The 26,118-nt window shown below is 32.7% G+C and overlaps 4 protein-coding genes and 1 non-coding gene across 6 annotated transcripts; 3 read left to right on the top strand and 2 right to left on the bottom strand.

Annotated features, from left to right (window-relative positions):
- The first annotated feature begins 1,785 nt into the window (after positions 1-1,785).
- On the top strand, positions 1,786-4,504 carry LOC100306610 (uncharacterized). 2 transcript variants are annotated; one of them, NM_001250570.4, is made up of 6 exons: positions 1,802-2,283; positions 2,472-2,544; positions 2,987-3,162; positions 3,509-3,560; positions 3,655-3,703; positions 4,085-4,504. In NM_001250570.4, exons 1-5 carry the CDS (start codon positions 2,164-2,166, stop codon positions 3,669-3,671), a joined length of 438 nt encoding a protein of 145 aa, NP_001237499.2. In that variant the 5' UTR covers positions 1,802-2,163; the 3' UTR covers positions 3,672-3,703; positions 4,085-4,504. The 2 variants fall into 2 exon arrangements, 1 of the variants encoding a protein (NP_001237499.2); XR_005892135.1 differs by having other exon boundaries at positions 1,786-2,283; positions 3,509-3,703; positions 4,085-4,480.
- Positions 4,505-6,361: 1,857 nt separating this feature from the next.
- Positions 6,362-8,029, bottom strand: LOC100810277 (non-specific lipid transfer protein GPI-anchored 5). The gene is made up of 2 exons (XM_003529079.5): positions 7,625-8,029; positions 6,362-6,550 (listed from the first exon to the last, which is right to left on the bottom strand). The coding sequence occupies exons 1-2, from the start codon at positions 7,962-7,964 to the stop codon at positions 6,534-6,536; spliced, it is 357 nt and encodes a 118-aa protein (XP_003529127.1). The 5' UTR covers positions 7,965-8,029; the 3' UTR covers positions 6,362-6,533.
- An 8,490-nt stretch (positions 8,030-16,519) lies between these two features.
- Positions 16,520-16,591, top strand: TRNAP-AGG (transfer RNA proline (anticodon AGG)). Its single transcript has one exon. It is a non-coding gene; the product is annotated as a tRNA-Pro (tRNA).
- A 212-nt stretch (positions 16,592-16,803) lies between these two features.
- LOC100800673 (rop guanine nucleotide exchange factor 7) lies at positions 16,804-21,070 on the bottom strand. The gene is made up of 7 exons (XM_041017049.1): positions 20,291-21,070; positions 19,797-19,913; positions 19,497-19,651; positions 18,727-18,801; positions 18,350-18,640; positions 17,897-18,253; positions 16,804-17,495 (listed from the first exon to the last, which is right to left on the bottom strand). Exons 1-7 carry the CDS (start codon positions 20,931-20,933, stop codon positions 16,986-16,988), a joined length of 2,148 nt encoding a protein of 715 aa, XP_040872983.1. The 5' UTR covers positions 20,934-21,070; the 3' UTR covers positions 16,804-16,985.
- A 3,301-nt stretch (positions 21,071-24,371) lies between these two features.
- LOC100806714 (probable glutathione S-transferase) lies at positions 24,372-25,618 on the top strand. Its single transcript, NM_001317479.1, has 2 exons — positions 24,372-24,692; positions 25,259-25,618. The coding sequence occupies exons 1-2, from the start codon at positions 24,372-24,374 to the stop codon at positions 25,616-25,618; spliced, it is 681 nt and encodes a 226-aa protein (NP_001304408.1).
- The last annotated feature ends 500 nt before the right edge of the window (positions 25,619-26,118 follow it).

The raw sequence follows: 26,118 nt of genomic DNA on the forward strand, positions 1-26,118 counted from the left end.
TACATGCCACTGGCTTTAAAACTCCTACGATTTTACATGCACATCACATCAACATTGAGCCGACATCATGTCCCAAGGAGATAAATTCCTATGCCTGGTATATGTAGAGATAAAATTTTATTAGCCATTCCTCTTCAACTTTACATGCCACAAGAGTTGCTTTAAACTCTCACGGCTTCAGAGTCTAGTTATGACGAAACTAAGTTTAAATAAGAATAGCTAAGTTAAGATGGACATTACACCAACATTGAGTTGACATCATGTCACAAATAGATCAAGACTCCGTAAGGTACTACTAGCTAGGGTTAGCAATAGGTGCACCACCCTCACAAATATCATACCCCAAGTTAGGGTCATACCCTAGTCAGGGTCACGGTGGACTAGAATCTTAAACCTTGCATCTAGATTTAGGTGGCCATGACTTGGTAAAACTTTTTATCTCAACCATAATAAAAGTACAAATTTAATACAATAGAACTTGCCATGTTACGCTATCAGTCCTCAAGTGAAGGAAACCTGTAATAGAACTCAAGATCTAGATTTTTATTTAGGTGAAAGTCTGTTTTACCATTTGATCAATCTAAATAAAAAAGAAAACAAACTTAAAATGGTGTTAAACGAAGTTGTTGAATTTAAGTATTATTTTCATTCAATAAAACTGATTTAATATTAAGTAAATTTAATTTTAGTTGAAATAATATTGTCATCTCGTAAAAAATATGATACTAAAAATACAAGTTTTACTAAATTTTTATTTATGGTGATTTTTTTAAATAACTTACCATTATTTATTTCTAAATTTTCTATGTTTAATTATGCCCTCTTTATGGTGATTTTTTGAAATAACTTAATTTGACAAACTTTACCATTATTTATTTCTAAATATTCTATGTTTAATTCATTTCTAAATTTTTAAGGTTAAATTATGTGTTATTTTAACTGTATTGTGATTTTAGTTTAATCTTCCATTAAAAAGAGAATAATTTATTTTTTGTCTTTCTAAACAAGAAAATGTTTTACAAGATGAAAACGTATTTAAAATTATTTTCACTAAATCTAAACCAAATGGACCTGCAATATCTAGTACGTTATTTTAAACAAAACTAATTTTCCAAATTAAGTATTAGTACACTATTTTTATATATAAATTTCTAATATTTTAAATTCATTCTAGATCTGTTAAGGTAATATTTAAATAATTCAAAATTATCTTAAATATGTTTTTTTGGTGTAATTTCCTATTTTTTCAATTTCCATCCCAGTAAAATATTTTACTCATTTTTGTTTCTATGAATCTATGTTTTCTTGATTTTGATTTAAGTAAGTACAAACTTATTAAGATTACAAATAAAAAAAATTAAAATCTTAAAACAACTATAACTAAAAACACAAACTTACAAAATCAAAATTAAAAAAAATATTAATTTATAGGAACTAAAATTAAAAATTAAACTTACAAAAGAAAAAAAAATCATAATTATCAATTCTCATAAATTGATTGACCTAGACTTTCAAAATGAATTCAAAATTAAGAGAAAAAAAATTAAACATAATATAAAATTTTACATAATCATCCAATTCAAACTGTAATATATAATTACATAAATATTAATCTCTAAAACCAGACGTCTCCTCAAAACATTGGACAAAAGGATAGGGTTGTTATTGTCCACATGGCACTAATCTGTCTAACCTGTAAACGTGGCACTAATCTGTTTAACCTGTCCACGTGGGAACAAGGCATAGAAGATGATCAAACAGAGAGAGTGACACTCTGCTCTGTTCTCTCTGAATTTCTAATGAGAGAAAAGATACAAATCCAATTTTTTTTGTATGAAAATATTCAGCTACTTCTTAGTTCTCCAATTATAAATAAATGGTGGAGCAACCGTTTCATTTACAACATTTTTCTCTCTCCGCGTCTCTTTAGCCACCATCGTTTCACGTGTCCCTCTCTTCCCTTGTTCTGTTCTGTTTGCTCTGTTTGTTTCCTAGGAAAAGAAAAAGCCTCAATTGGGTTCCTTTATATTTATTTTTCTTTACTCTTATAAAGGTTTTTGTTCTTAGGCGGTGTTTAGTGTTTCTTTGTGGGGTTGGTAAAACTTTCACCTTGTTTGAAGGGTTGAGGCAGAGATTGTTAAAGGGTGTTGTGGTAGTAGAAAAATGGAAGGAAGGAAAAAAATGGGTTCTTCTTCTTTCACTTCTGAGCTCTTTGGATCCAACCAGTTCCAGAAATCTGCTGCTTCTGGAATTTTTGAATCTATGTTTCCTCCACCGTCTAAGGTGTGTTGATTGTTTGGTTTGATTTTAGTCCAATTTCAGCTTTTCAGTGAGTTTAATTGATGCACAAAAGAAACAAGCAATGAACATCTTGATCATATTGAATATTGATGTTTCATCATTCTCATCACAATCTTCATTGTCATTATCATCATCATCATAATCATTACCATCATTTTGTGATGATTCAGGTGTTAGGGAGAGAGTCTCTGCGTTCTGAAGTGTGTGAGAAAACTGCCAATGAGAGGTGGAGCTCCAAAATTGGTATTCCCGGTTACCATACTCTGTTTTAAACACTATGCTTACAAATTTTGGAATGTTTATATAAATTTTTGGCATTGTTTTAGAATGTAACGTTAAAAAAAATCAAGTAGCATCAAATTTCCTACTGGCTCTATTTTCCTTGTTCAGAATTTTCCTTTATGTCTCAATTCTACGCATAGTGCATCCTTTATGTGTCCTTGATGCAATTCACCAAATTACTATACATTCCAAAGCCCTGAGGGTCAGTTATCATATTAAAATCCATATAGATGAATTTTTTCTAGTAAAATTTAACTTTTTAAGATTTTTGCATATATGATGGATGAAATAATATAAAATGGATATGTATTGAATGATTCAATTCAATTCTTTAATAGCTTCAGATTAACCATTGAAGAAACAAATAGTATTGCTTTTCAGTTTTTCTTTGTTATTTATACAGATTACATCAGCAAGGGAAGTGATGGTGAAACTCAGAGCACGACACATAAGGATATGAGTTCTATCTATCAGGAACAAAGACTTCAACCATGTCAACTTAGCTCATCAATCCATTATGGTGGCCAGGACATATGTTCTTGTCCCAAGAGTACACAAGATTCAGGATACAACTCTTTGGTGATTACATTTATTATTCTATAGTTATCCTTTAGTTATTTCAAAAGCATACAACCAAAAGACCATAGTAGATGTGTGTGATTGAAAACATTCATGGGGTTGAATTATACTGTAATCCTTGCTAACTCAAATCAAATGTAAATATTTTTCATTGGAAAGATGAGTTACTGAATAGAAATTTGCGGAGACCAGCTGAGATTTTATTATATATATATATATATATATATATATATATATATATATATATATATCCAAGGATGATTAGTTGTTATTTGGGTTTATTGTATTTTATTGGGTTGATACATTTTCATACTATTAGCAACACCTAACATGGTTTTTTATATAGCTGTACAAGAAAGATGGGGTTGAAGATGATTTAGGAAGTAACCTGTGGCAAGGTAAGACGTATATAGGATATTTGTAGTGTAAATTTCGCAATTGGCTTCTACAAGTTTCTCATTCACTTTCTGTCTTGTAATTGTCTATCCACAGGGGGTCCCTATTATTAAGATCACACTTGCCAAAGGACATGCTCCTTAAGGTATACGAGTTTCTTATAGCCTTAGCCAAATGGTACTCAATTCCTGTGAGTTTTTAATGCTTCATTGTGACTTAGGCATAGTCTAGATTTATAGACTAGATTGAGTTAATTCTTAGTTTTGGCGCTTGAGACATTTAGTTATAATACTTTAGCAAATCTTGAGTGAAGATTTGTAAATAGGCACCATACCCTCTTCAACAATTTCATAACATATAAAATCATAAGGAAAAATGTCAAGAGGAGAAGGGTTACTAGGACCTTATCCATTTTGCACATGTACATTTGACCATGTTTTTGCACTGCTAATCATGCTTCCTGTTTTCCATGTTACATCTTTTGATTTTATGATTTGTTATTAATCAGTTGCATGCATTTGTGCAGGTAAACAGGAGGATAGTTTAGCATTTTAGTGCATCTTTTGTTGCATGGACAACAAGTTATGAACAGTGAGAACGTTGTGGATGGCTAGTTGCTTTCTCCAGCCAAACAACACAATCACAATATGAACCTATAGTTAGTCATACGCATATCTTTTCATTTACCTGTAAAGAGTATAGTATTCAAAAACAGTGGTAATGTAAGAGTTGTATGGTATGGTATAGGAACTATATGCATCATCAGCTACTCTATTATTATGTGGCTGAGGCTTTCAAGTTTTTACTTTTACTTGTATGGGAGAAACTCTCTTTTACTGGTTTCCCCTCTACTTTGTATTTCAGATGTGATGTGATTAGTGAGAACTGATCATTTATGAATATGTAGTGCTAGTTTACTTTATGAGTGAAGTACCCTTTACTGCTTACAAGTCTATTTTTGGTTTTGATTCTATCTTCTTTTTCTGACCAAGAAGCTTAGCATGGTTTTTTATGCTTGTTGGCAGTATCTTTTGGTAAACTGATTTTTCTTTTTACATCAATTATTTTACTCCCTCCTTTCCACCCTTCCTGAAGTGTGACACTTCATCAGTGAGTGTGAAGGGAGGCTTTGGTTCCACTGAAATGAGGATTAAGAATAATAATTATTAATTAAAAATTAATAGTTGAAATTTTAATTAGTTTTAGTGTTTGTTATAGATATGTATTTAATTTTATCACAGTTCAATTGTTGGTTTTCTAATTAGTGGAGTGCATTTCATTCTCTACAGTGGATTTTCTCATTGTAAAAGGGAGTGTAAAGACTTGTTATAGTTTGGAATTTTCATGTCTTCACGCAGTGAGCATATTAGAGCATCTTTTTAAATTAGGATCTTAGATTTTTTTTTTATCTCACACCTTTAGACAATTTTTCATAGGTCACACGTATAAATTTTTTTTTTCTACCCTACCCCAAAGTACACTTCCTTCTCCCAACCTACACTTCCTTTTTCTTTTTCTTCTCCTTCTCCTCTCCTGACCTTTCTTCTTCTCTTCTCCTCCCCTCCCCCTCCCTCTATCCTCATACGTTGTTTCTTTCTTCTTCCTCCGCCGTGACCTCCTTCCCGGTCGCCACGGCCTTCTTCTTCTTTCTTCCCCTCAGTCGCAGTCACGGTCTCCCTCCCCCTCCGTCACGGCCTCCTCCCCCTACGCCGGCATGTGTATTTTTTTTTATTTTTTATGGTCAGTTGTTGCTACTGGTTTCTTCTTCATCATTCCATTTTTTCTGTTGATCCCAAATAGTTTTCAAACTTCTTAATTAGAAAATTCACACCGACCAATATGTCATCTTCACTTCCTTTTTTTCACATGATTAAGTCACGCCAATGTAGGTTCTTTCAGTTTATGCCACCGTGATAGATTCTTAACCTTAGTCATTGTTGCTGCACATTGATGGGTAGTAGATGTTGCAGTACTACTGGGAGTAATAAAGTACTGATGAAAAGAATAAAAAGCCAAAGTAAATTATAGGTTCATGAACCATCTTTGTACTCCATGGAAGCCAAGAAATTGCCACGCACTGCTACAAGTTAAACACCCCTAAGGTGGGGGCATGGTCCACCACCTAGCAAAGCATATTTATGTAGTAACAGTTCGTTTCCAGAATAATATTCTTATGATTCTCAGTTAATGTATTCTGTTCAAAACATAAATTCATCGCACATCCTTATCCATCGATGGTGGGACATGTCTCTGGTGGTTTAGAAGATTCTTTTTCTTCTGCTTTTTGGTGCAATGTTAAGATATTTATTTCTTGATTAGGTAGGACCGATACCAATGAACCACAACTACATTTAAGAATAATTCATTCACTGTATTACTAACACAACTTAATATGGTATTGGAATTTAAATATTGAATAAGTCAATTTTTATTTATGAAAATCGAAGAAATATTTACAACACTCATTTCAATTGAACTAGATTCATTTCGTAATATGAGTCCAAACTCATCCTTGAGAAATAAGTCAAAACTCTCTTTTTAATCTTTTCACTCCAAGAAAATGATTAGTGGGAAAAATAGATTCCACTTTTGTCTACTGTAAAGTATTAAACTTTTTCAGTGTATCACCTAAAAATGATTTTTCTCAGTATTAGATTCTTCTCAGTCAAGTCATCAATAGATTTTTCTTTTTGATTAATTAACAAGTCATTACTAGATAATATTAAGTATTATAGAAAACTTAATTTGGAAACGGTGATTAAAATATAATGTTAAAACAGTTAAAAGTTTGAGTAGGCACATATAACACCGAAAGTACATGTTTTATTATAGGGTACACTAGTGAGCTGCTAGTTCTTATTCACTAGGAAGTTACAAGACAATACAACAAACATGTAGTCACAGTTTGTAGTAGCTAACATCCATAGTGCATTTACGCCCTGTCATCTTTGTTTTCAGCAACAACCTTAACTCTTTCAAGGCAGAGTGTAAGCTGCAAAAATTATCATTTTATATGAGAATTGGCATATGGCTAGATAGAAAAACAAATATGGCAAAAAAAAAAAAAAACAAGAAGAGGAATATCAACAATAAATAATTTGAAGCCCTTTTTAATATCAGTAATGATTTTATTCATAAATTTTACAACATTGTTTACAATATTTTTTCTGTCTCTCCATATCCATGTTATCCTATATTTTTCTCTATTCACTTTCTGTTTCTCTTGTTATTGGAAAAACTGTTTTGTGAACCAGCATTTTTCTTTTAATATTTTACTTTTTATTTGATGTAATTATATATTTATCTTCACTAAATGAATTTGGATCCACTCGATCTCTTAGGCTGTATTTAGTAACAAGAAATAAATAGGTAAGAAATAAAATAAATAATAAATAGATTGATCAAAATAAGATTGTTTGATTTAAGAAAATAAAAAATAAATAGAAAGAACACCATAGCAAATTTTTTACAGTTTTGCTTTTGAACCATGGTAAGCCAAAATCATTCATGAGCTCATCAGTCATCACCTATTATTTCCTCTCATATTTGTAGAAATAAAAAAGATGTGACACGTTGGCTTATTTATTTCTCTCTTTACTTTTTTATTTTCTTCAACCAAAGACACTATTTCTTATGACTATTCTATTTCCACTCCATATTTTTCCTACCAAATACACTCTTAATACGAGCATGACGAGACCTCGTTGATAGATATAATTTTTCTAAAGTGAGAGAAGATAAACTTTAGAAGTTATTATGATTATAGTATAAAAAAAATTGATTATGATTTTAATAAATTTATAATCTACTGTAAGAATGTGAAAATTGTAAATATAAAACTATACAACCACATACAATAGTTAAGCTTAAAAGTTATAATAAAAAAAGTCATATATATATATATATATATATATATATATATATATATATATATATATATATATTTCTTTCAATTTTGATAATTGAATAGTCTTTTTTTTATAGCATTTTTAGCAAAGTAGTGTCACTTGAGTAACTCTCCTTTGTATATATAAAGAAGGGGTAATTATTAATTAATCAAACTTACGTCCACACTTGTAACCAACAGGGCGATTAGCCAGGTTACAACGCTTGGGGATGGTGACAGCAACTTGAGGGTTGACGCCAGCCATTTTGGCTGTGTTAGAGAGAAGAACTGCACAGAGGCAACTAGGGTTCTGCCCAATTTTCTTCACCTGAGCACAGCAACTCTGAGAAACACTAGCATTCTCATCTTGTGCTGCTGAGGCACATGGTGCAAGCTTATAAGCCTCATTATCAGGGGTTGTAGATTTCCCACATTCACCAGCACTCTCCACCCCACCAATAGTACTCACAAGCACCACAAACCCAACAAGGCATAGCAACTTCTTCACACAACCCTCCATTCTCAATATATGTTTATTTTTTATGTCTCTCTATTAATTTCACAATGCAATAACCCCTTTTGCCTCATGGGGTTTTATAGCCTAACTTTGCTCCAAAAAAGTTATTGGCCTTGTCACCACCCTCTGATTAATGGAGCTTGCACTAGGACTAAGGATGAGTTTTATTATTGCACCACTTAGGAACATAAAGCAGGTGTAAACACGATTTTTTTGCTCCACCTATTTGTCCAATCAAGGTAGGCGTGTCTTTGCCAACACAAATTCTTTTTTGTTTTCTTACTTCCAGATGTAGCCATTTTCCACAGTATGTAAATTAAGACAGCAATGTTGTGATGCCACCTCATTTTCTCAATCAAGTGCAACACCAATAAACATTTTGAAAACTTGTGATCAACTTTATATGCCAACTACCACCGGCCGTCAACAGAATAGCTAACACTAGTTACACTACACTCTGTGGAGTAACATAACATAATCAAAATACACACTCACCTTATTTATAGCGTAAAAAGTATTATAAAATGCATTCAGACTATCATCTTGATACAAATGTGACTCACTGACACTAAGTACAAATATTACACAGATGTTTAATGTAAATGATTTCTTTTATGTGTAGAAATCAAGTACAGTTAACAATAACTTACATTTAATTAAGTGAGTTAGACTTTTTTGATTTTGAATTGTGTTTAGAAAAACAATTTTGATTATAATATTATGCTTTCGAAGGCTATGATGGATGCATAAATACGGTAAGAATACGGAAACCAAGACTTTTTTATGATATAGTGATATCATTTTTGAAATATATAGAATATGATAGGTTTAAATACTTTTCTTTTTCTATAATTTAGTATTTTTTTTATTTTTGTCTAAGTAAAAAAATCATTTTAGTCCTTACAAAATATATTTATTTTACTTTTCATCCTTAAAGTATTTTAGATAATATTTTTTATTATTTAAAACACTTCAAGAATAAAAATAAAACAAACACATTTTGTAAGGATTAAAATATTTTTTTTTACTGGAACGAAAATGCAAAAACTTTAAATTATATTATAAAGACAAAAATGTATTTAAGCATATTATACATGTTCATGAAATACGTTTAGATAAGTATAAAAGTTAATTAAACATAACAAAACATATAGGATTTAACTCTGTAAATTAAAATCAAGAGCATACTTTTTCCATATATATTAATAAAACTAATATAAAAATTATAAATCATTACCTGTATTGTCTACAAACAGAAATAATATGCAATCTCGTTTCCTTCTTAATTAAAGAAGACAATATCCATTTCTACTTCATTATAAGAAACAATGTTTTTTACATTTCTCTCTTGTAGATACTTCTATGTCTCATATATATCAATTAAATTTTCATAATTTTGTTTAACACTTGAATCCTTCATAGATACACTTCAGTGAAATATTTGCTGGATATGGTGCTTTAGGTAAGTCTTTTGCAACTACAGATGTAATTGCATCCTGTCCGTATAATTTTGGCATTCGCCGTGTGAATGAATTTGTAACTTTGAAATTATGAGTTGAATGAATAATAATGTCAATTAATATTTCTAATTTACTTTTTTCTAAATGAAAGTGATCTTTTAGAAAACTCATACTTTTATATGTTGAATAAAATATTCATAAAAGAACACCAACAAGTAATCAATCAATATCTATATACTAAAATTGGAGTATGACAAAATTACTAAAATGTCCATGGTTGAGAGTTTGACATTTATCCATCTTTGTGGTTTTCGGATCTTTTTACCCCTTCAACTTTAGCCTTAGTTTTCTGTCACTTGGCTTAGTGGGCTGCCTTAGTTTTCTTCCACTTGCATTTGTGCCCAATTGCATTCCTCTCTCTATTTCTCCCGTAGAGTTGGCTGTCTCTTCCTTTCTTTCTTCTTCTATTTTTTTTTCACTTCTCTTTCGATTCGAACACAACCAGCCGCAAGAAAGTCATTTTTTTTTGTACTGTGCATGTTGCATTTTTTGTTTTTGATATGATTCTCTTTTCATCTTCATTCTATTCTTTTTTCTCTTCTCTTTCGATTCGAACACAACCAGCCGCAAGAAAGTCATTTTTTTTTGTACTGTGCATGTTGCATTTTTTGTTTTTGATATGATTCTCTTTTCATCTTCATTCTATTCTTTGGTCTGATTTTTTTTGGTTTGATTTTTGGGACAAACTACAGTAACAACGACAATGCTAAAGGTCAGGACGGTGTTGAAGAATAAAGATGTCATTTTGATCTATTTTTTCCCTTTTTTGGGGGCTATTGTTTGTCTCTATTTGCAAGGTTTTAATTTTGTTTGTTGTTATGCATGTTTTTTTTAATAATAGTTATTTTTTGTTATTGATTTTTCAACTGTGTTTTTGGTTCCTTTTTATTTTCCCGGGCTATCGACGAAGAAGCATCCAGCAGGCAAGTTGTTTCTATTTGGAAGGTTTTAATTTTGTTTGTTATTATACATGTTTTTTTCTTAATAATAATTATTTTTTCTTACTAATTTTTATAACTCTGTTTTTGGTTTCTTTTTATTTTCCCGGGCTATCGACGAAGAAGCATCATGCAGGCAAGTTTTTTTCCCTTTTGTTGTTGTGCATGTTTGTTTCGGTACTATTTGTCTCTATTTGCAATGTTTTAATTTTGTTTGTTGTTATGCATGTTTTCTTCTTAATAAGTTATTTTTTCTTATTGATTTTTGCAACTCTATTTTTGGTTCCTTTTTATTTCCCGGGCTATCGCGAAGAAGCATCCACCAGGCAACTTTTTGTCCTTTTGCTGTTATGCATGTTTGTTTCATTACTATTTATTTCCATTTGCAAGGTTTTAATTTTGTTTGTTGTTATGCATGTTTTATCTTAATAATAATTATTTTTTCTTATTGATTTTTCAAGTTTGTTTTTGCTCCCTTTCTCGAAATTTCTTACATTTGGTTCTATCTAATTACCCTGGACCCATTGATTGCAGAAAGATATCCATAGGGGGTTTAGCGAGAGAAACGACGATTGATGAGTGTTTTCTATTTGTATTGCGTTGGTTTGTTTTCTTTCCGGGTTTACCAATGAGAATTCATGTAATTAACTATTTTTTTAAATAATTTTGTGTAGCGCAATTCATCAAGCACTTTGGTAGATACAATGATTGAGGACACTCACATTATCAATGGCAAGCAGGTGATAATTGACACGTGTTTGAATTTTGAATCTTTTTGAGTATTGATTGTTAAATACTTAAAGGAGGGAACAAAACGAAAGGGAAATGAAAGCTGATGCATTGAATGGTTTTGTTTATAGGTGGAGATTAAGCAGACGATACCGAGGGGGGCTGCTGGCTGGAACTCAAAAGACTTCCGAACGAAGAAGATTTTTGTGGGTGGAATTCCTTCAACTGTGACTGAAGGTGGTGTTTCAATTCAGCTAATTTTTCACCTGTTGACAGTGAGGTGTTGATGTTGTAGACACCTTAGTGTTATAAAATTTAAAATTAAAAGGCATACAAACATGGATAATGATGATGATATATTTCAAGGTTTGGATAGGGCAGCTTCATTGTTGAATGGTTGTTGGTTCTTCACAGGTGTATACTGGGGAAGATGTAAATTATTGATTAAATGATGATGGTGAAGGGTAGATCTCTTCATTTGGGAAAATGAAGAAACATGAAAAAAATGCTTGTTAGGAAATACTTATCAGTGACCGAGTTTGTTAGACTAAGAATGAATTATTGCATTGTCCTACTAAAGGAGGGGGAAAAGTGATTGATTTGCAAGTTAGGAAACCTAGCAATTGTTGTGGTATTTTGTTGCTAACAGATATTTGTTTTGTAGGCATATTTCATAACAAATATGGAGCCTATGAAATTCTGGGAGTTTGTGTCATTGGTAGTGGAAGGTCTTGGATATGAAAGGTAGGTTCTTACTTACTGTTAACCATTAGATATTAATCAAGGATTCAAAACACTCATAAGTTTGATGCAAAAATCTGAAAGTTTTCTTTTTTATTAATACTTAATAATTAATAATTTATAGGAAATACCAATTTGAATTTCAGAAAAGGAGTATTTATAATCCTAGAATGGACCAATAGTCAAACATAGAATCTATCTATAGATATGGAAAATTTTCCTAAATTTAAAAACTTAAATATAACAAATATGAGATTATGCTTAGTCTGCATCACCTATGGGTGGCAGTTTGGAAGTTAGATTATAAATAAAGTTGCTATGTGATTATACTCAGTAAACATTTGGGATGCAAATTTATACATCATTTTTCTTCTTTTTTTTTTTTGTAAAATTGTATTAAGGATGCAAATTTAAGTTGTGCTTATCAGCAGGATTAGGTTGAAGTTGCTGTCAATTTGGGATGTTGGATTATGGAATTTTTGGTCTTGCTATCCTGGCTGGTGGCTATTATTTGTTATCTATTTTATGCGTAATGATGACTTCTTCTTTATGTAAATTAGAATATTGGCTTCCTATTATTAATCAATAATTCGTAAGTATTTATGTTTCTTGCTTTTATATTTAAAATTAATAAGGAACATAATTATGCTTTTTCATTCAGATAAACAAAGGTGAACATTATTATGGCATTATCAATGCCATTTCTTTGTTATCTGAGTCATGTTGCTTTTAGGCCAAGGGTAAAGATCCCTACCTTTGTTATCATGCCCATTGCACATTTGGTGGAGTGGATATATAAGCAGCTAGGCCCATATGGGATGAAGCTGCCTCAACTAATTCCTTCAAGAATAAGACTCATATCTTGCAGCAGAACTTTTGATTGCTCAAAAGCAAAGGATCGCCTTGGCTATGCCCCCATCGTAACACCACAGGTTCTATGACGTTTCAGAAACGTAATAATATTATATGCTCTAATGCTCTATCATGGACATTCTTTGTGTTTTTTCATACTTTGAAAGAAAAAAAAAACATAATGAGAAGCTGGCTAACTCAAGGCCATCAAAATCACTGATGATAACGAGCTGAGATTATCTAATATATCAGGAAATGAAGTATGAGATGTTACTCTTGAATGGTGATATTTCAGTGCACCAAGGTTCGTACATCTATAGCAGTGAGCATACATTAATCGTACTTCTTTCCTGGTGCTTCACCCATAATAATGAGATTGTAATTTTTCTTGCAGGAGGGTCTGCGGAGGACAATTGAATCATACACACACTTGAGGGTGGATAATGAATCTTTGTGTCCTGAAAATGTAAAAAGGATCATGTTTTAAGACATACTCGTAATGAATCTTTGTGTCCTAAAATTTAATGATACTAGAACTTTTCTAATAAAAGGATAATGTTTTAAGACATACTCGTAATGAATCTTTGTGTCCTAAAATTTAATGATACTAGAACTTTTCTAATAAAAGGACCAACGAGTACAGAAGCCACATGAAATTTGTATTTGGTGAAAGACCATAATTTATTTTCATGTAAAATTATTGACTGCTGTTAGTAATTAAACGGACAAAATATTTAAAAGTGTGTATGCAGGCATCTCAAAAGGGTTTAATAGGGATTACCTTGAATTCTGACTGATTTTTATTTATTTTGTGGTGATTATCAAATTATATATCTTCTAACTTTTAAATAGTTATCATGGATTCTTCATATTGTTAAAGTTGTGCTGCCATCAAGGTTCTCAAAAGGTCAAAAAAATTTGTCTTCCTTTAAGGTAAGAAAATATCGTCATTCTTCTCTCCCTCAATTCTAACCTTTCATTTTCTGTCTTACAACTATTTTTTTTATCATGTTCAAGAATAAATGTATCATTTTTATCTATTTATTGATTTGACATTTTTTTGTGTTTTTTATTGTCGTGTGTTGAAATGGTGTGGTGTAGGAGTTAATGACGTTCGCCGCCGATTTTTCTCAGCCTCGACCGCCACATTTACCTGGCAAAATCAAGTTTTCATTCTTTTATTCCAACATTACTTCAAGTTATTATTATTATTATTATTATTATTATTATTATTGTCAGCATTATTATTATTATTATTCAAGTCAAGTGACCATGACTATGTTAGGGTGTTGTCTACGATATTCCCGTGATTCAAATTTGTCAGCATAAGTAGGTCAGGACAACCACGTGATTTGAAGAAGTAAGTGTTCCTCTCATTTTTCACTTTAATTTTATTTTATTTTAATTTTTCATGCTATGTTACACTAGTTGGCTATTTTTGTTTAGGGGATTCGGCAGGTACATGCACAAGAAATTTCAGAGTAAGTCTGATTTTTCACTTCAATTTTATTTTATTGTAATTTTTCATGTAAACCTGATTTTTCACTTCAATTTTATTTTATTTTAATTTTTCATGCTCTATTACACTCGCTGCGTATTTAGGGGTGAGAATAGACCAGGCCGGCCTACAGGAGCCTACGACATGGCCTACATAAAGTCTGACTTGAACTAGTCTATTTAATTAAAAGGTTAGGCTCAGGCTTTTTTAAAAGTCTATTAAATTAAATACATCAGGCTTAGGCTTTTTAAAAAGCCTTATAAGCCTGATAGGCCGACCTATATATATTGGCCTATATATATTATTTTTTGAGTACCAATATATACTTATATTATTTTTTGGGTACAATTAATTATTTTTTGAAACTAGCAGACTTTAATTACACATTACTATTCCATAACTTTCATTTCTATAATCAAGTAAGACTTTAATTATAATTTAGGTGTGAGTCATGTGCCCCTTTATATTCCTCATTATTTTTATTGGTTTTCCTTTTCCTTTAACTTTCCTATTACGTTTCTACGCCAGGAATATTAATGTGAAGAAGGCTTTTAAAAAGACTTTCAGGCCAGACCAGACTTTTAAAAAGGCCAGGCCGAGCTAAAATAAATGTCTTTGATAGGCTATAGGCCAAGCTCAGGCCTCAAAAAATTATCGTAGGCTAGGCTCAGGCCTTTTAAAGTCTGGTCTGACCTGACCTATTCTCACCCCTATGCGTATTGATCCACAATTGTCTTTTTTGTTTTGGGGATTCGATAGGCACATGCACAAGAAATTTCAAAGTAAGTCTAATTTTTCACTTCAATTATTATTATTATTATTATTATTATTATTATTATTATTATTATTATTATTATTATTATTATTACTCAAGTCAAGTGACCATGACATATTATGCTAGGGTGTTGCCTAGGATATTTTCGTGATTCAAATTTGCCACCATGAGGAGGTTAGGGCAACCACGGGATTTGAAGAAGTAAGTGTTCCTCTCATTTTTCACTTTATTTTTAGTTTATTTTAATTTTTAATGTTATGTTACACTAGCTGGTCTTTTTTGTTTTGGGGATTTGACAGGTACATGCATAAGAAATTTCAAAGTAAGTCTTGTTTTTCACTTCAATTTTATTTTATTGTAATTTTTCATGTAAGCCTGATTTTTCACATCAATTTTATTTTATTTTAATTTTCCATGGTCTGTTACACTCGCTGCGTATTGATCCGCAATTGTCTTTTTTGTTTTGGGGATTCGACAGACACATGAACAAGAAATTTCAGACTTACGAAAAAAAAATAGAAAAAGGAGCATGTTGATTATATAGAAGGTAAAGGGCAACAATCATTTTTGTTTACCATGGGTAAGGACACCAACGCTGACATAATAACCTATATAAGAAATGCTGACATGAATAAAAAAGGAATGGTTCAAATACCATTTACAAACATAAATAATAATAATAATAATAATAATAACAACAACAACAAGAACAACAACAATAACAATAATAAGAGATAGGAAATAATGTTTGTAATATCAGTAAAAGATAACTATTTTTTCTTTCATTTTTTGTCATTTTAATCATATTTTTCTTCCTTTTATATGTTACAAATGACAGACACACATGACATTATCTCTTTTGTTGCTTGCCTTTTAACACTTTCTGTTCCATTCATTCCGTTAGTTACCCGACTGATCTTTTCAGGAGAGCAAGAATTCACTCAGTGTTACATTGGCATCACCAGAATTTGCGTCCTGGAGCAGCTGCATCATAGCTCTAAAAGAACCCTTTTGTAATTGCATTGTTGTCTAGAAAGTGAAACTACTATGAAATTAACGTTATTTCATGAGTTCTTAGTTATCATGCTGGCCTATTGTTGCTAATCTCACTGTAAAGAAATCAGGGATTAATGCATTTTTAAGAAATTTGTCTTTCCATTTGCATAGTGAAGTTGAATAAGTTAACATGACTAGAAGATAGTAATAGTTAAACTTCAGAAATTATCCTCATACACCTTAGCCTGGACAAGTTAATTAGTTGTAGATGATAGTATTAAGTAGTTAGCCTTTCTTCGATGCTTCATATCGATGACAAATTAATTTGCATTACAATTTGGATAATTTTAATCATATTATGTCTTTTGAGATAATATCAAATTTTAAAATTTTACCTTAATTAAGCGACCTGTGCATATGCACGGGTTGCAAACTAGTTTTATATAGAAAGATGAAACAACTTGAGCATAAAAATAGAATTAATAAATCAAATTCCTCTAAACAACAAAGGGCATTTGGTCTAGTGGCATGATTCTCGCTTAGGGTGCGAGAGGTCCCGAGTTCAATTCTCGGAATGCCCCAATTTTTAGCTGATTTTCTATTAAATCACTGCATGAATGCAAGCAATCGAGCACTATGATTCCCACTTTCCGCTGGCGTTTGGTGAAGTTTTTCCTTATTTCTCACAAATTTTCTAACCTGAAAAGATGAGTACCACAACTTTGTATCTTTTATTCTTTATGTATCTCCTTCATAGTGGTTTAGTGAAGCTGAGTTAGTGGGAATGAAGAAATAGAATAACCTCTCTTAGAGGCATCACATTACTACCACAAGTAAATAACAAAAAGCACTATCCATTCTTAACTATGTGAATCCTTCTACATATTTCATATACATACAATGATACAAAGACTCAAAGATGAGAAAAAAGAAAGGCAGGTGGAGAAATGCCTCAACTATAAAAGATCAATAGCCTCACACGTGCCATTTCCGGTCCAAGATACTTGGGCTGGCACCACCTTCTGTGCAATCACTGGACTCCACATCTGTTTCACATGTTGTCACTTCATCAAGTGTATTTGATTCTGGAACTTGTTTCTCAATTGAACTGCCACTTTCCTTCCCTTTTGGATCAATGCTAAGAAAATCAGTCAAAGACTTCTTGATCCCTGACCCTCTTTGGGGAAGGTTGCTGTCATTGATGAGTGGGGACTTCCCTAGCTTGGCAGGACTACTAATCCCATGTGCTGGAGAAAGGGTTGGCGTGCCGAAAGCCGATTTATATGGAGTGCCTGGGATAGGCACTGAGTGTGGAACTGATATACTCTTGTGAGTAACTACACCAACTTTTGAGAGAGATGAGATTTTATCTGAATTTTTGGTCAAGTCGTCTACATAGAGCACATCATCAATTCGCGCTACCATGTTAAACGCCAAACTCTCTAGCACGCGAGAGTAGCTCTCCAGAATGGCTTTCCCAATATCCTAGACAACACAAAATTTGAAGGACTAAGATCGAGGTCAAAGACATTCAAGAAACTAAGGACTTTATGGTTCAAACGTAATAATAACTTAATAAAGGTAAACATCATTCGATCCTTGAAAGTTTATAGCATTGTCACATGAGTCCATGAAAGTACGAAAACTCAAAAAAAGTCCACTAAAATGCAATATGTCAATCACTTTAGTTAAAAATTCAAACAAATCATGACTTTAGTGATAATATTAACATATCCTTGAGGATTAATATGACATTAAATTGTTAAGTTTTGAGCCTTATTTGACATTGTAGGAACTTATTTTGAATTTTCTTGATTTCAAGGCTTAATGGCTTTACATTTTCAAGACCAAAATGGTGTTTTACCCTAACAATAATGAAAGCAAACCTTGTTGTATTGGATTTTGCTCATATCCAAGGCTGTTTGAGGGAGACCAGGAAAACGCTGCTTCAAGGAAAGCAAAAGGCTTTCTGCTCTCTCTGCAAACAAATCCCTTTTGTCTGCATCAACCATCAGATCCTTGACCATTTCCCATGATGTTCTTGAACTAGACCTGGCACTGATACTGGCAGGCTTGGAGTTTGTCCTTTTACGCCAAATATACATGGAAGCCTCGGCTCGGTTCGCAATCTCTATAGCTTGATGCTCAGAAGATAAATCAAGGCAAGCTAGCAAGCACTCAGGAGAGAAATGATCCGATGTGATATAACGATAAATAACATCCCCCAAGCTTACTCTAGCATTCTGCAAGAAATTTGAATTAAAAATTTGACCATTATGTCATTTGCTTTCTTGATGTTTGAAAATTTTGAATAGATAGGGATCATTCATATCATATACCTTTGGAAGAGATTCCAAATAGGACTCAGGGATGTCCATTTCAGCTAAAGTGATGCTGTTAATGGCCATTGCAGCCTTTAATATTTGGTTTGTGGAATCACGCTTGTGCTGCAACTGCTTCCTTGAGTTTTCATTTAGGCCACATGGAGGGACTCGCGGTACAGGAAGCCACCATTTCTCCTCCTGTCGCTGAAGTGCTTGTCGAAAAGAAGATGGACCATCAGCATCTGGAGCTAGAACCCCTTGGTCTATATACCAGAACTCTGTATTGACAAAACTATCTAGAATTTCCTGTGAAAATACCAAAAATTAGAATGGAATAGTTCATGAAACTGGAGTGATACGTGGTGTGCATTATTCAATGCTGTAAAACTTACAAGAAGCATGTTATCTAATTTGCGCAGAGCTGGAAGATTGACATAAAGATCTGAGCGTGGTCGACAGGTCATGACCTGATTCACATTTCAAAAGAATTGTTAACCATCAACAAATTATTCATCCATCCCCCTACCCTGAGGCAATGCTAACAAAAAGAAGAAACAAAATGCACTGAGGAAAAAAAAGAAGAAAAAAAAAAGCAGATTTACGGTCACATCACACAAAAATCCTTCACTTTGGATCAAAATTAAATGCATTCCAAAGTTTTATTTATAGCATATGAATCAATCAAGTAAATTTCTATAGTACAGCCCATTCATTTGAGACACGAAGAAATGAATTAAAATATAGGTTAATTGAAATAAAATAAAACTAGACCGCGTAAGGCAACTTTGAGGAATAAGGATACTGTCTGTGTTGTTGCATCCAATGTACTAACATGACTAACCTCCTTCAGTATATATTCAGCACATTTCAAGTACATGTATCTTTTAAAATTGATCTAGATCAAATAACTTAATATGAAGCTTTGACTTTCAATTTAGAGTCTATGATTTACATACAAGTGACAGCTTTCAAATTTTATCATGACCAAGCATCCAGTCATTCATAAACCTTTGGGAAAGGAAAGCGGGAATATTTTTCTGCATTTCTTGACTTTCAAATGCCAAATAGTAAGAGTTATGCCAAGGTTGATGATAAGGCAAAATAAGTACATCTTCATAACCGAAAAATGCATCAAACATAAGTGCATATTAAAATTAGGTACCTCAAGCTTGCTTCCATCTGGAAAGGTCTGCCAATTAGGTGTCAATTCAACTATATGATCACTGACAGAAAGAAACCACTCTATTTCTCGTCGCCACATTGCTTTCTTCTCTGAACGTAGGGGCTCTAATCTCCAAAGTTGCCCAAAGAGGGTAGCTACATATTCAGCAAAGGAAAGAGCCATCACAATCACAGGCAAGAATAGCACTCTAAAATTCACCACAACCAACTTGCACCAATTAATAAAAAGAAAAAACCAAATAAAAACACAGTAACTGCTTCAATTGTGCATTTTGCATACCACATAGATTGGTTATGGCATTTGAAATAGCCAGGGCTGTAGTGACCCCATTTCCGCAACCTGACATATCTTCTCCAAGTAACAATTTTGCAAACCTCTCCTTCATCATCTCAACCTCTACAAGTGAGAATCAAAATCAAATCATAAAACTCATCATACGGATATCAAAAGAGAGAATGATAGACATTAAAAATTTAAAACATTAAAAAGATAAAATGTATTTTATGTCGCTCAACATTTAGTCAAAATTGTTTTCTACCACATTTTAAAAACTTATTCTTGTATTTTTCTGAAATGTACTGAATTTCATCTCTAGTAGTCAAAATGAAATACAGCGTCAAAAGACAAAGTCTATCATGTAAAAAAAATACCAAGACCAAAACTATTGTTTTCAAAATGTAGAAATCAAAATCAATTTTAACCAAATCTGGAGGGACCTAAAACACATCTAAAACAAATAAGGAGATTGTGTGGATAAAACTCTCATTGAATACCTGGCAAGGCTGAAACTCGTTTCTCAAACTCCTTATTCTCCAAAACCAAGTGCTTCTTCTCACCATCTTCACTTCCATGAGGACTAGCACAATCAGATGCAGCAATTTCCTGAACCGGCCACCCCACAGAAGGAGATGAAGATGAGTCCTCAGTGCTACTCCTACTATGCTCGCCATGAGTGGTCTCAGATGACAGAAACTCAGAGCTGAAACTGCTCTCACGACCCTTTTCTTCAATCAAATCAGCAAAAGTTTCTCTCTTTGAACCATTTTCAATTCCTTTATTACTTTCTTCAACAGCCTCAGTACTCTTCTCAGCCAAACTCAAACCCTCCATTGCAGCATGAGAAGCTTTCCCTTCTTCTTCTTCTTCAGAAGAAGAAGAAGAAGCATGGAGAACAGGGGTGTTAATCACCATGCCATGATGGTACTGAATCCTCCTCAAGCAAAACCCTTGTTGTGAGAGCTGAACTCTGAAACACAAACTTCTAAGAGATTTAGACACCCAGAACACCAGAATGGAAAATGGGTTAGGATTAGTGGACCTTCTACTGAGCCTCACCAAAGGGCCACAATGCTTCTTCTGATGTTGATGTTGTTGGGTTTGCTCTCTCACTTCTTGTTGGGTGAAAGTACTATCCATACGTTGTTAACTTAAAACCATGTCTTGTGTCTGGTAGTGAAGAGAGAGAGAGAGAGAGAGAGAGAGAGAGAGAGAGAGAGAGAGCAATTTGTGGGCTACTACATCTGATTGCTTACTTATATTTCAAGGGAGAACCTAGGCATCATTACTCAGGTTTTGTCCCAAAAACTTTATGTGAAGTATGAGACAGAAAACCTTGTTCATCTCATTTCATATAGATTTTGTTTTAAATGTTGAAAAGTAGAAATAATAGTTTATAGGTTAAATTTTTCTTTTCAAATAGAAAAAATTGAGTAATATTGCACTTGTACTGTGTACTGTCTTCAAGCATGTACCATTAATACAAGTTACCCAACAGTAAAATTCCTTTGTGTCTGTCTACCGATGCGACATGTTTCTTGAGGTACAGCTAGCGGACAAATAATACTAATATTGGAGCTGCTATATGTATTATGTACGTAAGTTTATGCTTGAAAAACTTTAAACTAGGCGTATGATTCATATTTGGAACTATTCAAATTATTCTTGGAGTCTTTATCACAGATAACAGAGGGAATAATGTGAAACGAGTTTTGAAAAATTGAATGACTAATTGGTTAAACCGTAATATGTTTTAATATAAGGACTAAATTGCCAATCATAAATATTTAAAACAGACCATAATAAGGTTTAGTTTTAGTTTACTGGTCAATGTTTGTTACGCTTTTACTTAAAGTAAGTATCCAAATCAAATGGGTATTAATTAATGCCAATGTTTTAAAAAATATAATAAAGAAATGTCATGGGAAGTCGTGTAAGCGACGGATCTGGCCATGATGTCTACCAAATTTGTGCTTCATTTTGTTCATAACTCGTTAAATAATTACAATAGTTACCCCACCGCAAAGAGAAAACCTAAATTAATAGTACTAGTGACTAATTTAGGATTCCATTCCAGCCCAGTTAATTACTTAGTCAACCTCATTTTGAAATTACTAACTACTATTGTATATTAGATTAATGTCTTCACTTTGCATTGCCTACGCTCTAACATGTACTCCTTCATTGATCATTAAAGTCATTCAACAAATTGTGTCCTGAAATCATACTTTTTGACACTAGTTACGGTCATAAAGGGTTGCTCAGTGAAGTGTGAATATGCTAAGAAAAATTGGATTCTCTCCGAGCACAGTTAAATTTAAAAGGAAAGAATTTGAAATTGTTTGGCTCTTGGAAGGCAGTGTTAAATGTTAGCAATGCATGGGGAAGTTTGTCTCCCGGTGCCTCACATGACCTGGGGAATCCCAAGTATTAGAAAGTCATTTAGCAAAAGTGATAAATGTTTCTAATAATTTTGGGGTTCCAAAAGGAATATTATCAAACTGCCAAGAAAATGCATCATTGGTAACATTGTAACAATGCTTAGGGCTTTAGGGGTGTTGAGTTAGCTTGGTAATTTCAAGAATCAACATATCGCTGTACTATTATTTTGTATTTTTCTTCCTCTATCTCCAGTATGTTTCTTCTATAGGGTGAAGGTCTTTTTTATTTTTATTTTTTCTAGATGCCATTGACGTTATGGCATAAATATGACGACTATTAGATAGTGAAATTGACATTATTGTAAAGAGAAGAACTCTATGGTCAATATGACCAATACGTTGTTGTGCTTCTAAACAATATTAAAAGAAAAATCAATCAAATCATGCAACACACGAAAGGGCACAAACTGAATTCAGAAGGAACACTTACAAATCCAAGTGAAAAAGACATCAGTTTATTAAGTTAGTTGCAGTTGAGATCTAATCAAATCAAAGCACTTCAAATAATGACAATAACATATTTTCTTACTTTCCTTGCAAGGCTTTTCCTAGTAACAAAACTAACATAATTTTCTTATTTATTCATGATAGCGGTTGTTCCAACAGAATTTGCCAAGGGAAAAAGAAAGAGATCTCACCAACAACGGCTAGCAACTACGTTGAGGTGGACCAAACGTTTGAAAACCTTGAGAGGGAACCACAACAAAACTTAAGCCTCAAGAATTTTGAGTTTGCATTAAAGCTAGCCTTATTTACTTACTCGCTTTTCCCTTTTGTTGATTTTTCTTCTTTAATTTACAAGTTCTCAAAGTGGTGTATTTAGCTTATTCCTTCTTTTAATTTGAACCCGCTTCAATTCAAATTTTGAATAAAAGGGTTAAATAAAGAGGGTGCTCATTTCTTGCCTCTTCTGCCCTATAGCATTCTTTTGGTTCCATTAAATGTGGGGAAGTTGGTAAGGGCATAGGCACAATGGTGTGAAAAGCATAAACAATTAAAGACGAAATGACTTCTTCTAGTCTTTTGAAATTTGAATATGAAAGAAAAAGTGATGAAGGAAACTCTCAGAAATTAGTAACAAAGTCTGAATTTTATCTTCTTTTTTTACATGCATTATTTCCTTACAAAATTAAACATGTAGATGATAGGATGCTTTTTATTTGGTTGTAATGTTTGCCATCGTCACAATTTTATCTATAAATTGTGTTGCTAACTCACTTTTTTTTTCTGGGTCCAGGGGAGGGGGATATACAATTCACCTGATTTAACTAAAGCTTAGATCATTCATGCTATGATGAAGACTTGAGAGATTCTATTACATAATATATATCTATATATACATATAGATAAGAGATTCACCGAAATGTAAGTCTCAACCTAATCTAAAGAAATTGTTAATGATAAAATTTATGTCATTATCTACAGCCGCCACTTGTGTTACGCGGGATCAGAAAGCAAGTGAAATAAAAAATAAATAAATAAAAGGCAGGAGAAAAAACAATATCCAGATTCTGAATTTATTAATACAATAGATCACCAATGGCAATAACGAACTTACTAGATTTTGCATGTGTTTAGTTGTTGAGCCCTAAAAGGCCCAAAGTTGTTCAGATCCATTGGAGTATTGGACTATAGATGATAGGAAAGGCCAGGGCCACTCATGTAGAGTGGTAGAGCTTTTTGTAAAGGCAAGGGAACTGCTATTCTCACCCCCATACGGGTGGCTTTTCTCTTTATTCTGAAAATGTCCTTCCTACGGAATTGTCTTTTGTACGCATCGCTTACCTTATCTCTTACATCATCATTTTCCACATTTGTGTACTGAGAATCTTCTTTGATAGGAAAGGTTATCTTCATATTTTTCTTATTTTCTAGATCCTTCTCATGTGTATATGTCTCCGCAACGCATTCATAGGCAGCATGCAATCAACTAATTACGCGGCACCATCTACACTACATTAAATGGAATTAATAAGCGCGGCAGAACTTTACCATTTTTCTCTGTACCCATAATATGTGTAATGAATATAACATATATGCTCTATAAAAGGAGAATAATTAGGAATACATCACTGACAAAGAAACACGTAACCAGCTATAGTTATTTTTTGAGTGAAGGTTAGAAGTGCTACAAACAATGGCAACTAATCAGGAAGAGGTGTCTCTTTTGGGAGTTGTTGGAAGCCCATTTGTGTGCAGGGTGCAGATTGCCCTCAAGTTGAAGGGAATTCAATACAAGTTTTTTGAAGAAAATTTGGTCAACAAGAGTGAACTGCTTCTCAAATACAACCCTGTTCACAAGAAGGTTCCGGTGTTTGTTCACAATGAGAAGCCCATAGCAGAGTCTCTTGTGATTGTTGAATACATTGATGAGACATGGAAGAACAACCCCATCTTGCCTTCTGATCCTTACCAAAGAGCCTTGGCTCGTTTCTGGTCCAAATTCATTGATGACAAGGTGTATAACTCTTCTTTTCTTTGTTTGTGCTAATTTATCACTAAAACATCATCTTTCATGACATCTAAATATGAGATGTTGTTATATGTTAGAGAACTCAATAGTTAACTGCCAATTATCATGAATTTCTTTAATATTTTTCATTCACTATTAATTGTATACCAATTTTGTCTAAAATTATATTAATGATTCATTTAACAACTACCTCCATTTATTTTTGGGACGTTTATTTCATGCAATTTTTTTTTCATTTCTGAGAATATCATTCATGACTATTTTTTAAAAATATGTTTGATCACGTTTTTAATATTTCTAAAAATAACTTTAAAATTCAAAATAATTTAAATAAAAATAGATAAAAAAAAGAATTGAATGGTATTTTAGGAAATAAACGTGTGGAAAACTATGATAAAAAAATGGAAGTTATTATATTTCCTAGAATCAACAATAGGTGTGAATAATTTTTTAAAATTTATAACAAACGTCAGTATGTAATATTTTCATGCTAATTCGTGAAACAAACGCACTTTATGAATACTAATAAATAATGTGATTTGTGAAATTAGATTGGGGGTGCTGTATGGAAATCTGTTTTCACGGTTGATGAGAAAGAGCGTGAGAAGAATGTTGAAGAATCGTTGGAGGCTCTGCAGTTTCTTGAGAGTGAGATCAAGGGCAAGAAGTTCTTTGGAGGAGAGGAGTTTGGGATGGTAGATATTGCTGCTATCTTCATAGCATTTTGGGTCCCTATGGTTCAAGAAATTGCAGGGTTGGAGTTATTCACAAGTGAGAAATTTCCTAAGCTCTACAATTGGAGCCAAGAGTTCATGAGCCACCCTGTTGTGAAAGAAGTTCTTCCTCCTAGAGACCCACTTTTTGCCTTCTTCAAAGCCCGCTACGAAAGCCTGCTCGCTGATTCAAAATAGATTTATTTAAGGATACTTGTGTGAACAACTTGTCTCTCGTTGAGTTATTGATGTTTGAATTTCATGTCAATTTGATACTATATGTAATGTAACTTAGGATCTTATTCCCATTTTGGCCATTTCATTTAATAAAGAAATTCTTTATATATATATATATATATATATATATATATATATATATATATATATATATTTATTTATTGTAGTGAGAAGCTTTGTCTTTCGGTGGATGCTACATGGATCACACCTTTATAGGTAGTTTGGGGTGCATCATCTTTATCCACCATTAGATTAATTTATACCTTAAAATCACACCTTACGCTAATCACACTAGATTATATCTCCCCATCATCTTTCTTATACCTTTACCCTCCAGCAACTCTTCTTCTGACTACCATTCTCCGTCGTTAAAGACGATTTTCGATGGTTACATTTCATTTTTTTCCTCACAACCTCCACACCTTTCCTCCCTCTCTCCACTTCAGATTAACAAGCGACAT

The sequence above is a fragment of the Glycine max genome, chromosome 7 (assembly GCF_000004515.6).
Source record: "Glycine max cultivar Williams 82 chromosome 7, Glycine_max_v4.0, whole genome shotgun sequence".
NCBI lineage: Eukaryota > Viridiplantae > Streptophyta > Magnoliopsida > Fabales > Fabaceae > Glycine > Glycine max.

Coding starts and splice junctions, on each gene's coding strand:
- LOC100306610 (NM_001250570.4), top strand. CDS start 2,164: ATGGAAGGAAGGAAAAAAATGGGTTCTTCTTCTTTCACTTCTGAGCTC. Junction 2,284..2,471: donor TGTTTCCTCCACCGTCTAAG/GTGTGTTGATTG, acceptor GTGATGATTCAG/GTGTTAGGGAGAGAGTCTCT. Junction 3,163..3,508: donor ATTCAGGATACAACTCTTTG/GTGATTACATTT, acceptor TTTTTTATATAG/CTGTACAAGAAAGATGGGGT.
- LOC100810277 (XM_003529079.5), bottom strand. CDS start 7,964: ATGGAGGGTTGTGTGAAGAAGTTGCTATGCCTTGTTGGGTTTGTGGTG.
- LOC100800673 (XM_041017049.1), bottom strand. CDS start 20,933: ATGGATAGTACTTTCACCCAACAAGAAGTGAGAGAGCAAACCCAACAA. Junction 19,914..20,290: donor ACGAGTTTCAGCCTTGCCAG/GTATTCAATGAG, acceptor TCTCACTTGTAG/AGGTTGAGATGATGAAGGAG. Junction 17,496..17,896: donor GCAAAATCCAATACAACAAG/GTTTGCTTTCAT, acceptor TGTGTTGTCTAG/GATATTGGGAAAGCCATTCT.
- LOC100806714 (NM_001317479.1), top strand. CDS start 24,372: ATGGCAACTAATCAGGAAGAGGTGTCTCTTTTGGGAGTTGTTGGAAGC. Junction 24,693..25,258: donor CCAAATTCATTGATGACAAG/GTGTATAACTCT, acceptor TTGTGAAATTAG/ATTGGGGGTGCTGTATGGAA.